General features: G+C 35.8%; 1 protein-coding gene and 1 pseudogene across 6 annotated transcripts in view; one reads left to right on the top strand and one right to left on the bottom strand.

Moving 5' to 3' along the window:
• QKI (QKI, KH domain containing RNA binding) overlaps window positions 1-14,708 on the top strand; it is a 192,948-nt gene that overhangs the window by 32,917 nt on the left and 145,323 nt on the right. For all 6 annotated transcript variants that reach the window (XR_005214107.1, XM_037817636.1, XM_037817634.1 and 3 more), the window contains exon 2: window positions 9,306-9,448. Coding sequence is in view for 5 of the 6 variants with exons in the window: in XM_037817636.1 (XP_037673564.1) it covers window positions 9,306-9,448 (143 nt within the window). In the remaining variant the exon portion in view is untranslated. The remainder of the gene's footprint in view (window positions 1-9,305; window positions 9,449-14,708) is intronic.
• Window positions 2,551-5,467, bottom strand: LOC119519701 (annotated as a pseudogene).

Raw genomic sequence — 14,708 nt, 5'->3', positions numbered from 1 at the left:
TAAAATGAGCACAGTGAAGTTATATTATTCCATGAGTTTTGCTCTGTTCAAAATAAGTTTAACAGTTTTCCTATATATAGTAAACCTCAAATTAGAGGTTTCTTTTTACAGAAGAGATCTTTGTTAAGGACACCTAACAGCCACCTCTTTATGTAGTAGCAGTGGTTTTTTAATCATAGGCCGAGTTCTAGTATTGATTTAAGATTTAATAAGTATTGTATAAATAAGCACTAGAAATTTGTTTATTAAGACCTAAAATAACTAAATTCGTTGTTTTTTTAATGTTAAGTGGATTGCATACAAGTGAGGAAAATATTTAGTTGGCTGTTACTTTGCAGAATAAATTAATGGAAGACATGTCTATAATATCAGCACAGCGAGTTGAGCAATTAGAATCAGCTACCATTATACTGAGTTATAATAATATGCTTTGTATGAAATATTTTTCATTGTTTTCAAAAGTCTTGTTTTAATTTGGATTGCTACAAATCTTGAAAATCTTTCTTGCATTTTGTTTTTATATTTTAACTTGTCATGTGTATCAGTAGTTTTGTTTGTTATTGAGATGGTAAGTATTTTTCATATTTCATTTCCTAGCTTTTATTTTCTTGGTTTGAGTTTGTTGAAAAAATTGTAAATCAGAAAATAAAATAGACCTGTAGTTTATGCTTTACCTAGTCTTTCAACATTGTGTTACTGAATTGGTGCATAGCTATAACTAGCTAGCTGGCTAGGTCTATCTATTTTATGAATGACTGCTTAATTTTCTAGTTTCTTAGCCTTGGTTCTGTATTTCTTTATGCTGTCCTTAATTCTGATGTTCTAGCTTCCCATGGAATATTGATCTGTTAGTTAATCCAATAATTCAGATTTTAAAAGGACAAAATGTTAAAGTTGGCAGAGGGTGGGATGACTATACAGCAATTCAAATATGAAGAAATAGTGGTGGTAGTGGAAAAGCCAAAGAAGAAAATGAGCTGAGGCTTATGAAACATAAGAATGATTTTAAAACAGACATTTTAGTTAAATCCCTAGTGAGAAATTAAGGGAAGAGAAGGAGCCTAGTATGCATTTTGATATAATAGTAACAGTTCACACACACATATGTGCCCTTTTTTTTGATAATTAAATATTTTTATTTGACATCCAGATTTCAGTCTCACATGTATTTCCATACAATTTGCATATTTTTTTCTAATAAGTAACTGTTCAGAATTGCATGTTAGTTCCACTGATCCCCTTTTCATTTTATATTTACAATCTAAGCTTCATACTGTCCTTTCATGATCAAACTTGTTAGCATCAAGAAGAAAACAGCTGCTGGTCCCTTTCCTTACAGCAATGTAGGGATTGTGTGTACATAAAGCATATTGGTCAATTTCATGTTTAAATCATTATTTCCATGGCAATATTTGGTTTATCAAATATATATAATGAAAAGGGTCCCATTATAAAAGAAACTTAAATGTATTCAGTGGGCCAGGTTGTTTAACCTGGCTGTGTCAGTAACCAGGTGCATTATCTGCCTTACAGCTGCAAAGTGCCAGAATTTACAATTTGAATGTGGAGCAAGACACTTCAGATGCATCAGTCCAGCCCCTTCCCTTCCATTTTATAGATAAGGAAAAGGGTTTAGGGAATATAGGTGAATGGCAGGACTAGGACAAAAACACAGGCTCTCAGCACGAGTCTCTTTATTACACTATGTTCATTCATCCCCATAGATCGTCAAACTGTATTTGAATAAAATTGTGCCCTGTGAGCCATATGTTTTTCAGTCTGAGGTGCCAGAAAAAATGAATTTTTATGCTTAAGTTTCTTCACAACTTGTTCATTCTAGGTTTTAATTAAGATGGGGACAATTTTGATCTGTCATTCCACTGAAGTTTGGGGATTAATATCTGGGTGGGATGGGCTTCGAGAATTATCTTTTATGTCATTTCTTCACTTATAACTTACATAATTACCTGTTCTCAAATTTAGTACTTAGGTCAGTGACTTGATTTATTTTTTAAAAGACAATACCAGATACAGTAATAGGTCAGAGTGAAATAGTATAGTTTCAATAACCCAATGTAGAAGGAATTTTTTTCTCAATAAAAGGTGATATGAATTATATGGAGAAATATAATATTAAAAAACATTCAGAAGTAGCCCTTGTTGTTAAAATTAAGCATTTAAGGATGGCCAGCAGGGGCCTGTGATGTGCTGGACTCCAAGAAGTTTTATCAGCTTCAAAATTAAAAACAATTTTCTAAGATAAAAGGAATGATTAATAACACAATAAAGAATAATCAGTACTGAACTTTATAATGGAATGATTCATGTGACTTTCCAACTGAAAACAATAGAGCTTGCTAACAATGATTTTGCCTTTCACTGTGAAATTCAGATCTGTCATTTATAATGTTGCCTGGATTATCTGAACTAGTGGGCTTCTTGGGGAAGTGTAGATTCCAGTAAACCCTGGTGAACTGTTCTTATTGAGCAACAAATCATTGGCTATGAGGTAGTAGGGTAGAAGCACACCTATGGATGCCGGTTGATAGGTTAGTCTTTGATGGCCATGGTCCAGAGGAGTGGCTGATCCGTTTCCACAGTCAGTACCTGAGATCCATCGTAGGTATTAGAAGTATTGCCCAGTATTCCCAAACCTAAGCACATGATTGGTGAGGTTCCACTTTAGGCCTGTTGTGCTAACCTGATTGCAAGGCCACCCAACAGGTATAAGGCCACACCAGTCACCTTCCATTCCAGTGTTTACATGCAACGTGTGCTTTCCTGGTTGGAACAGGTAGATGAGAGATTTCTCTTGGATTAATTATAATTGCAAAGTAGTGATATCAGTTGCTTGAAACAGGGACCTCGCAGATGCCATAATCTGGTCAAAACATCCACCAAGTCTTTCCAGTGTCACAATCATATCTACTTGTATGTCTTTTTCCTTCCATCTTCTTTTGGAGCACTTGGAAGTACTTGGTAAAGTCAGTGTGGTGTTGATCAGGAGTTGAAATCAGCTTATAACCCTTAATACTGTAGTACTCTCTGGGTTCGGGCCTAATAAAATCAGAATCTCCATTTATGAATTCAGGCAAAAAGCTTTCCTGCTGTCCTTTGGTGGTATCATATAAGTGGTTGGCACCTCCATCAGCACAGACTTTTAAAAGAGATTTGCTCCAAAGATAACAAAAACAGTCATCCAAAGGCTGGTTCAGAATCAGTGGCACTACCTCAAATTACCAGTGGGAAGCAGGGGTTCCAGTGGAGTAAAGACCTGCTCTGTACTGGAATATTGGCCTGCAGTGGTGGGTGGAGCTTCCAGCGAAAGGAGCTCAGACTGAGAGCAAGGGTGATCGATGACTTGACGCTTGGCTGAGGAGACTCTCTATGTTCCTTTATAATATTAACAGTTCACACAGAGCAGGACTGTCCAGTAACTATTTTCCCTTTTCTTTTAGGGGCAAAATTTACTGACTGATAATTGAACTTTAGTTTTTAAAAAAATTCGAGATAATTAAAATAGAAAAATGTGAGGAGACAGTAAGTAGTGTAACCGAAAAAATTTTCAGGCCTGAACAGAAATACTTTTCAGGATACTAGAAATTTGAAAAATTTTTGGTCACTGACTGTCAATTCAACGAATCATGGAAAATGGTAGGAGCCTGAATGTGGGAAAGGTACGTATTCCTCAAAGCTAATAAGTGTATATTCTAAGCTCGATGGAACAAGCAGTATAAATGCCAATACAGATTGTTTTCTGTTCAAACTGGTGTATGCAGAGGGATGTTCTGATCTGAGTGTAGTTTGAGATTTTATTTGGTAATTGATAAATAAGGTGTGCCTGTGTTTTGGTGGATAGGCTAGAGAAATGTGTGTCTGTGAAATTGTGGTGAATTGGATTAATGTGTAGAATAGTCATCCTGAAAGAATGCCTGAAATATCACCATCAGTCTGAAAGGCTGTGTTCAGTAGGACACACCAGGGGAAAAAATTTAATCATCTTCTGTTATCTAAATAAACAGTTAGTGGAAATATGGGCTGGTGGAGACTTGGCTCGGCACCACCAGCATTTATGAAAACAGTATTAGAAGTAAGTGTTAGCAGTTTGGTGTGCATGCCAAGGATGTAAAAGTTTTCTTAAACCCCATTGATGGAAGTGAAGTGTTCAGTTCTAGAAGGGGACAACCTCAATCTGCATACTCATTAATCTTCGTGGAATAGTGTGTACAGTGCTGAGTTGTATACTTTAAAAGGGACATAAATTTAAGTGTGTCTAAAAGAAGCAGTAGGGAATAAAACCATGTCATAGCTTAGAGAAGAGGATACTTAGATATCACAGAACTTTTCTGTAGGACTGTCATATGAAAGAAGGATTTGGCCTGTTTTTTTGAGCTTTGGAATGTTGAATGGGAGTCAGGAAAAAGATTTTAGTTCAGTGGAATAAATTTGTAACATTTAAAAGCTTCAGAGATGTCTAAAACAAATTGCTTTGATATTGTGGGTATTTAGATAAAAGATACATGGCCAGGTTTTTGGTTATTATAGTGGTAATTTTTATACTAGATGTTCTAGTTTGCTAGACAGCTGAAAGCAGATACCATAAAATTGGGTTGGCTTTTAGCAATGGGAATTTACTAGCTTACACTTTTGAGGTTGAGAAAAATGTCCAAATCAAAGCATCATCAAGGCAATGCTTTCTTCCTGAAGATGGGCTGCTGGCAGTCCTGGGCTCCTCTGCCACATGGCAGGGCACATGGTGGTGTCTGCTGGTCTTTCCCGTCTCTTCTGGGTTTCCTTGCTTTCAGCTTCTTGCTTCTGTGGCTTTCTCTCTCTTTGCCTGAATTTCATTCTCTTATAAAGGACTCGCCAATAAGAAGATTAAGATTCACCCTGAATGAGGTGGGTCACACCTTAACTGAAGTGGCCTCATCCAAAGATCCTACACAGGAGCCCCCACAGGAATGGATTAGCTTTGAGAACATGATTTTCTGGGGTACATACAGATCCAAACCACCACACTAGGTGATTAAACAAATGGTTTCAAACATTTAGTTCTCTGAACCATTGCTAGTTGACAAAGGTAGTACAGGGTAGGGTATTTGAGCATTGTAAAAATGTAATAGAAATTGTACACTGCTGGTGATTGGGCTTTTCAGATTGCATTTTTATTATGTATTGTTTGATACAACAAAAGAATATATATATAACATGAAGAATATATATAACATATATGCACACAACATCCATATGTCATGTGTAACACGTTCATGTTATATATAAATATATTCCTGTGTTCTAATATGTTAACCATATTCAGATACATTCAAATATATTTATATGTTGTGTGCATGTATATATGTGTATGTGTATATATATATATGGACGTATACAATATAGGAAGCATTACTGTTTTTCATAAATGTTAAACCACCTCTCAGGAGATAACTAGAGCATTACCCATACCCATTGCATGTACCTGTAGTATTTTAGGAGTAAATGTATCAGCATGATAGGATAGCATTAACAAAAAGTCTCATAGCTGGGAGTTTGGGAATGTAAAGTTTTGGAGACATAACTTTTGACACTTGGAGTTATAGGAGGAAATGACAGATGAGGTCCTTGCGTACTAAGGTTGGAGCCCAGTGGATTCAATGGAGTCATTCGATAAATAACCTATAATTATACGAGGCACAGAGAGGTTAAGTTAGAGACTTGTTTAAAATCACACAAACAGTTACTGTTAGAACAGAAATCAGAACTTGTTCTTTTGACTTGAGTGTTGCTAATCATTTCCTGGCTAGAGAGGTGCTCTTGTTAAATGTATTACTCAGCTGGTAAGACTTAACAGTGAATAAGATTGTAAATTCTTTGAGGACTAGAGCTGTGTCTTAAGTCATCTTTTCCTTCCCATCAGAAATGTCTTGTTTTGGTTTGCTAAAGCTGCCAGAATGCAATGTACCAGAAATGGACTGGATTTTACCACGGGGGTTTATTAGTTCACAAATTTACAGTTCTGAGGACATGAAAATGTCCCAATTAAGACATCAATAGAATGATACCTTCTTTGAAGAAAGGCTGATGACATCTGGGATTCCTCTGTCACATGAGAAGGCACATGGCCAGAGTCTGCTGGTCCTTCTCTCCCGGGTTTAGCTTCTGGATTCCATGGCTTTCTCCAAAATGTTGCTGGGCTTCTGTCTTAGCTTCTCTTTTAGCTTATCCGTGGGGCAGACTCTGGGCTACATCTCTTAGCTTCTCTGAGCTCTCTCCAAAATGTCTCTATCTTTTATCCTCTCATAAAGGGTTCCAGGAAGGTATATTAAGACCCACCTTGAATGGGTGGGGTGACATCTCCATGGAAACAACCTAATCAAAAGGCCCCACCCACAATAGGACTGCCCCCAGAAGATTGGATTTAAGGAACATGGCATTTTGTGGGGTATGTAACAGATCCAAACCAGAACACTTGTCTATAATTTTTCTGTTACTAAAGTCAGTGGTACGTCTTAAAGGCTGTGAAAGAATCATGGAAGAAAGACTTCTTATTTTAATTTTATGAAAAATAGAAGTTTTAATTATGTTTTGTTCCTTTGCCTCACAAACTCCTCATGATTAGAAAATATCAAAGCTCAGTTTCCTTTTTCTGTGACTTTCTTGACCCTAATAACCTGAAGCCACACTGGTAATTCTTGCTTTTTTGCTACTACTATCTCTAATCCATACTTTGTCCTTATATTATAGTGTGTCAGAATCTTTGTTACAGAGCTCCCATATTAGACTCAGTCCCCTGAGAGCTGGAACCATGACTTGTTTAACTTAATGTTCTCAAAACTACCTCATTCCTTCCTTCCTTCACCCCACCCCCAAACACCTTTCCATCCCACCCAGTGTTTTTTGAGGACCCATGATGTTCCGGGACTGTTTTAGGAGCTGGGGTACAATGGACAAGAAAATCTCTTGTAACTTTTAGTCTTAATGGGATAAAGATATTAATCAAAGAATCATACAGATGCTTAAGAAATACAACTTAAGTGTAAATGTATCTTCCATTATGTCATCTCATTGGATGCTTATATATATGAAGGTTATTGGTTTTGGCATATTTATATAATTTTTAATCTTGTGAACTTCTTTTTCTTTTCTTATGATTGATTCTTTTGGTTTTTCTAAGTTTGACAAACTTGTGTATTTGAAAAGTAATGACTTTTCCCCCTTGATCTACTGTGTTACTATGTTTACTTATAATAATGGATTTTCTAATATTGAACTATTCTTGCATTCGTGGGTTTAAATTCCGCTGTGTCCTCGTGTATTTTTCTTTTAATGTGCTGGTGGATTTTATTTATTTAGGATGTTTGCGTTTGTATTTATAAGCAATTTTTATCAGTAGTTTTCCTCTATGATATTATTGTCAGATTTTAATACTACTGTTATGCTAACTTCATAACAGAAACTGGACAGTTTTTGAAGAGGAAATTTAAATGATGATAAATTAATAGGAACGTGCTTTTATGTAGAGACCTGGACTAAAGGATATATATAGTTTTAATTTAATGTAATTTTTTAATGCTGTTTGGCTAATTGCTGTAAGTTTGTAAATTAGATAAATAATGATTTATGTTTATTACTTGATAGTTTAAAACTTGATTTGAGAATTCCTTCATTTGCTAACTTAGGATAAACACTAATTTGATTCTAGACATCTTAAGGAAAGATTTCGTGTAAAACTAGAAGAGTGAAAATGAACTTTTAGAAAGCTGAAGTCTTACCCTTTTAATGTAGCTAAATCCAAGGTATCCTTGATTTTTGCTGATTTCATTTGCTATACAGAGATAAGCATTTGGTAAACTTTGATGAGCAAATTGTTTAAGAGATAAAATTTGTAACCAAATGAATATTGTCATCACTGAAGCAGAAAATGTATTATAGAGCAATATTGTTACTGATTAAGACTTTATAACTTGGTAAGAACACCTTTGATAGTGCCTTTTTGCTGTATAGGATTTTTTACTTAACTGAAAGGGATTTAAATAATTGGTTAGGAAGTTTAAAGTATTCATTCATGTTTGAGAGTTCCTTAATAGCAAGAGATTGAAATTTCATGGTTTTTAAGGTATACATTAAAAAGGCATTTTATTTTAAAATGCTAATGGACACAAGCCTTTTCCCCAAGGAGTGCGTAATCTACAGGTTGGAGACGTGGTTGCATTGGCATCCAGATAACTTGAATAATAACAGCCTTTATTAGACAGTATGTTCCAATGGGCAGGAGCTTATACTTCAGCATATGGTTGAAGCTTAATAACTAATTCTTGAAAGAAAGAATTAATCTATTTTCTTGTTTCATTAAGATAGAATTTTCCTACTTTTTAAAAAAAGTATATTTATACCCAGGAATTGCACTGTAGTTTTTTTTTTTAAAGTCATTGATTTTTAACTGTCTCTGTTTTCTTATATTTCATTCATTAACCCAGTGTAGTTTGATTTCTTTTACCATCTTCCCTTGAAAATTCTCTGATCACCAGTGGCTTAGTGGTCAAATCCAGGGTACCTTCTTTTGATCTTTACTTTACCTCACTTTTGTGGTATTTGACACTGCTGATTACACTGTTCTTGGTCTGTCATTTCTTAGCTTCTGTGACACCTCTTCCCTAGTTCTACTTACTTCTATTTCTTCTTGACTTGGATCTTCTTTTCCCCACCATTTAAATGTTGCTTTTCCTATAGTTCATTCATTCATTCCTTTTTTCCTAACCCCCCTATAAGACATCTCTTCTATTCCCATAGCTTTAACCACTACGTTTGTTTATCAGACTCAGACTTCTGTTAAACTTGCAGTCTGTGTATCTGTCTGTTGGACATCTGTTTGGATATTCCAAAGGTACCTAAAATATTAAACAGTGGCCCATTTAAAATCTCATTCAGACAGCTGACTGTCGAACTGTAAAAGAGCCTTTGGTGTTAGTTTTGTCTGTTAGGCTTTCTTATGATATTTATTTGTCAGAAGCTATCATTTGGAATGACTGGAGTCATGTAGGCCTGGGAAAATTTGGTAAAATGATAGGTCTTTATCATAGTGATTAAGAATTTGGGCTCTGAATTTAGTTGAAATAAGATATGTTATTTGTTGGTATAAACTAAATTTCTGGTAGAAATTAATTAAGGCTATAATTCTGTTAAATATGGACTTAATCCAGATAATGGAAGAATAGGTTATTTCCCCTGCCCCCCTTTTTTTTTTTTTCCCCCCTGGATAGCAAGAATATTTTTTTGTCTAACACATTTAAAATTTTTACTTTTAACAGAAATTAGCAGAGTACGGAAAGACATGTACAATGACACATTAAATGGCAGTACAGAGAAAAGAAGTGCAGAATTGCCTGATGCTGTGGGACCTATTGTTCAGTTACAAGAGAAACTTTATGTGCCTGTAAAAGAATACCCAGATGTAAGTATATTTTGTTCTATTCAATTTTTTTCTGCTTTGCATACTTGGGAAAGAGATATATCTGGTGGTAAATGCTTAAGCATTGTCAGCCACTTTTTAAATTTTAATATCATGTGAGGGACTGGAGGTATGAATAATTTGGCATGGATGCTTAAAATTTCTTCTAAATACGTATTCATATGAAAATGCTGTCTCACTTCTGAAAATGTGCATGATAAAGACCTTGTTTAGGATTTCAAATTGTGGCCAAGAATTACTGAAAGAGCTTTGGCCTAAGTATCACAGAGAACCAAGAGTATCTCCCTGCTCTGTCATTAATCTGATCTCACATAAGCTACAGCCTGGCCATGTTACCCTCTGTGTAAAATGAGAGGATTGGACTATATGACAGCTGAAGTTCCTTCCAGCTCTAAATCTTTATCATCAGAATACACTGTTTGTATTCTGATATTTTAAAATTTATTTTTGTCTGTGTCTGTTGTTGAACTATTCTCTTATGGCATCTTATGGGGAATAGGCTCCTTGTCCTATACCAGCTAATATCTAAGTTAAATCCAAACTTGTTGCCTTTTGTTACAAAGCCAAATGTGATAGGTCCAGTTCTGTTTTTCTGAACTCTTCTTAAATGATTTTCCCTCTTCCTTACTATACTCTGTAGTCACATTGGCCTTCTTTTGGCTCTTAGAACAGATCAAGTCTATTCCCAATCCTAGGATCTTTATGTTAGCTGTACCCTGACCTCTACTGGCTGACTTCTTCTTGTCATTAAGATTTTACTTTAAATGCCACTTCACAGAGGCCTCCCCTGACTTTTGTCTAAAAGCCATCTGAATACTTGTTGTTTCACATAAGTCTCCTCCTTCTCCACAATAGCACTTATTATCTATTATTTTTCTTGTTTAGTTTTCTATCCCCTCCACCAGAATGTAGAGTACTTAAGAATAAGAACCTTGTCTTTGTTATTCACTGCCTATCACTCACTGTGCAAAATATTGGGACGTGATAGGTGTTGAGTACCTGTTTGTTGAATAAATTAAAAATAAAGGAAAAGAAGTGGCTGTTAGGTTTCAGAGGACTTTTCTGAAACCAATTTAAAGGAGCTGGTATTGTAGCGGTTAGTTACTTGATGACTTACTTTTAATGCTGAAAATGTGGTGTGTGTTCTAAGATTCATTGATTATATGGATAGAAGGCTATTCTAGAAATGGGAAATGAATATCTTAAGTTGGATTAATGGGGAAAAGCTTTAATATTTCCTAAGTTGTGTTTCTAATACAATTTCCTTTAAAACTTATACATTTAATCTCTTTTTATAAGTATTTTTGATTGTAAGTAAACAAACAGTTCTGAAATAAGTAGGCAAAAAAAAAGGAGTTTGGAATATGAGTGAGTAGTACAAAAAAAAAAAAAAAAATAGCTGGAGAACAAAACCTCAGGTAAGACAAAAGCCAGGGTGTCTCTGAGAATCTCAACAGCATGAGTCTGTAAACATCTAGTTCTTTAAGAGCCTTGCTAATATAACTTGGCTCCAGTGGCCCCGGACTTGATGTTCAAATTTCAGATTCTTAGGAGAGAGACTGTGTTATGGGCCAGTCAGCTGTGACCTGGGGAGTGAGGTTGGCCCACCTTGGGATTGGAACAATTCCGAGTGATGGGAAAGTATTGTGATTTTTGCAACTGTCCCAGTTGGGTTCTACTACTGTTTGGTGTTTCTTGTTTCCCTAAAGAATATCAGCCTTCTCATCTGGTTGTTTAAATCTTGAAGGTCTAGCAATAGTTACTAACTTAGAATATTCAGCCCTCTTCAGACTTTGTTAGAGAATATAACCTTGATCTGTTTGCTTTCCATCTCTCTGTAAAAGAAGAAATTAAAAAAAAAAATCTATTCAGGGGAAGGGATATTTATACTGCATTATTTAAAAAGCTGTGTGTTCCACACAGTCTTCTAAATCAGAAGGGATGTATTTTACAGCCTAGATCAGAGGGTACCTCTTCACTTTGTTACTTTTCTTCTTGTACCAGTTATGACTCATTGTCGTGGTGAGCTGCTTTTACTGAGGGGCCGGTTGGGATGTAATATTGTCTGGATCAGTGGTTCTCAGAATGTGCTCCCTGGACCAGCAGTATCAACTCCTCCTGGGAACTGAAGTCACCCAATAAACAAATGAATGTATACTTTTAGGTGGCAATAAAAATAAAGTAGGGTAAGCAGATCAGTGGCGACTGTGTGTATGTATGTAGATCTTTATTTTTAAGGGTGACCACGGAAGGTATGTCTTGTAGAATGATGAGAATGCAGAGACATGAATGAAGCGATAAGGGAGAAAGGCATGAAAACTGTCTGGAGGAAGGGCATCCCAGGAGACTGAAAGCAAGTGCATTGCCTCTGAAGCATAGACATGCTTGGGAGTATTTTAAAAATAAGGCAAGAATGAAGGAAAGTTTGAATTAGATATGAGTGTAGAGAGTTTGCAGAAGGGCTATATCATGTGCAGTCTGTAGGCCACAGTAGGAATTTTGGATATTATTTGGTGAGACGGGAAGCCATTCAAGTATTTTGAGCAGAGGTTTGACATGATCCTAGTTGGGTTTTTATTATATTCATTCTATCTACTGTGTGGTGAATGAACTGTGGGCAGTGGTAGAGGAAGCTGAAAGATCATTCGGGGGATGGTGATTTGAACAAGGGTAGTAGTAGTTGATTAAAGAAATGGCTTGAATTTCTGGATAGATTTTGAAGTGAGAGCCAGTAAAATTTTCTGATAGGTTTGTATAGGGTGTGAGAGAAAGTCAAGGATGGCCCCCCAATTTTTGATTAGTTGGAGTAATGGAATTGCCAGTTACTAAGGAAAGGAAAGACTGAGGGGGATGGATTCAGCAATTGTGATTTAGAATTTTTAGTTTGGAATACCTGTCAGATACCCAGATGTGAAGATGTCAGATAGGCAGTTGGATATATGAGTTTCGGATGACTCTTTTAGCACCCAAAAATGTGAATTTTAGCAAAACCTTCAAATTAGAAATTTGTTTAAAATATATATGAGAAGTAGATCTAAAACAATTTTGAACCTTCAGATTTTTTTTTAGTATCTTGATTTAAAATTTCTGTTAAAAGAATTTTTGTTTAACAAAATTGGGATCTGTGTATCATTGAGTTTTTCTTTTGGATTGTTACTGGATACCAAATGAGTATTAACTGTTTTGTGGTGTATATTAGCAACTTTATCTCACCTTTCTTTTTTTTTAATTACTATTAAACAAAATAAAACAAGGGATTCTGTCAGATTTTGACAGTGGTATAGCTAAAGATTTGTTTCAGAGTTATTTATTGGATATTGGTAAAAATGAAACAGGCAGTCTTTTTACCATTAATTGTACTTTTCTTCACTTAATATATCTTGGAGATCATTTCATATTCTTCTGCTCTCCATTTGTATGTAAGCTTGATTTGGTGAATGAATTCATCCTGTTTGCCTCCAAAATGCTTTTATTAGTCATCCTTCAGGGGATCAGTGTGCATATAGGTCAAAAGTACTGACTCAGAACGAGACATGTGGTTGGCTCTGCTACTTGTTTTGTGACTTTGGGCAAATTCCTTTTCAACTTCTGGTACTTACTTTCTTCATCTCTGTAATTTCTTCTCTCATAGAGTTAAGAGGATTATGTAATGCATGTAAAGCCCTTGAAAAAAATGCCTTCGTGCTGCACAACTGTTATTACTAGAATGTATGCTCCATGAAGGAAGGGATTGTAGTCTGTTTCGTTCAGTGCCATATTCCCAGGATCTAGACTTGTGTCTGGCAAATGGCAAATGTTCAATAAATATTCAAACCTTACTCTTTTCAAAGTAAACTTTTTTTTTTTTAAACCAGTTGTCTTTTGCATTTGCCCACAGCATCTCATTTATGGAAGTCGTTAAATTGGAGGTAGAGATTCGGAGTTGACTGGATGCCTCTCCGCTATCTATCAAGCATATCCTGGGGATAGGGATATAAATTCAATTGAGAAAACTATTTGATAGATTTAAGATGGTGGGTTTTAAGCCAGACAGGCCTGGGTTTTGAATCCTTGCTTTCCCTTTTATTTGCTATATTTGTCAACAGTTGCCCTAATAATGCTCCATAATAAAGCACCCCAAAATTCAGCAGCTTAAAATTGTAAGGATTTATTTCTAGGCTCATGGGTCTGCATGTTGACTGAAGTTGTGCTGATGGATTGGAATCTTGGCTGATGTCCACTGGCTGTGGTTGGGTTCAGATCCTCTCCAGTGTTTTTTTCTTTGCAGTCCAGGCTGAAGGGACAGTGGCTACATGGGGCTTGTTCTTCTCCTGGCAGATCACTGACATGCCAGAGCCAAGGCGCATTGTGTAAGCACATGCAAGGCCTTGTTCTTGTTTCATTTGTCCAGTGATTTTCAGCCATGGTGATTTTTCTTCTGGGGATATTTGGCCTTTTCTGGAGATGTTTTTGGTTGTCAAAACTAGGAGGAGGATATTATAAGTGGCATCCAGTGGGTAGAGGTCTGGCTGCTAAACATCTCACAATGCACAGGACAGTCCCCCACAACAAAGAATTATCCAACCCAAAATGTCAGTGGTACCGAGGTTCTTTAGAAAAGCTCTATTAACCTTTCAAGTCACTCCATCCGCAGAGCGAAAGGGACTGGAATAAATTTTGCAGAAAAGTAGTCCCATTGGCTTTGAGCAAAATGTTAACTTTTTAGAATGTTTCTTTGTCTATAAAATTCTAATGACCACCTCATAGAATTGTTTGCAGGAATAAAGATAATGAAAGTATGGTGTCTGATACAGCCCTCAATAAATGGTAGCTTGTTTCCTTGAAGGAGCCCACAGTCTTGTAGGAAAAATAATAATTATTGCATTAAGTCATTTAAGACTATTTAAGTTTATTATACCTCCATAAATTATATCAGTGAAGATTAAACTTACGTTAAGGCCATGAAACTGGTAATTCGGCTGATTTAGTTATTAAGGACTTGTTTGAATTCATGGAGATCCTTTAAGTGGTGTATGAATGGAGTTAACAATGATTGGTCTAAGTAAAAGATGGGTCAAATGAATCAGTAATAATTCTCTCATTAAATTTGCCTTGTTACCAGTTTTGAGTTGTGAGAAACTATTTAATAGGATCTGCCAGAGCTGTAGATAAGCAAGGAGTTCCAAATTTTGGCTAGGTATAGCTGTTAGGAATATTAGTTGTTCTGATTGTAAACACATTGGATTGCTGAACTTTGCTGATG

Source organism: Choloepus didactylus, chromosome 24 (genome assembly GCF_015220235.1).
Source record: "Choloepus didactylus isolate mChoDid1 chromosome 24, mChoDid1.pri, whole genome shotgun sequence".
In the NCBI taxonomy this organism is placed as follows: Eukaryota; Metazoa; Chordata; class Mammalia; order Pilosa; family Megalonychidae; genus Choloepus; species Choloepus didactylus.
The sequence above is the reverse complement of the archived record's forward strand: the minus strand, read 5'-3'. Positions and strand labels throughout refer to the sequence as shown.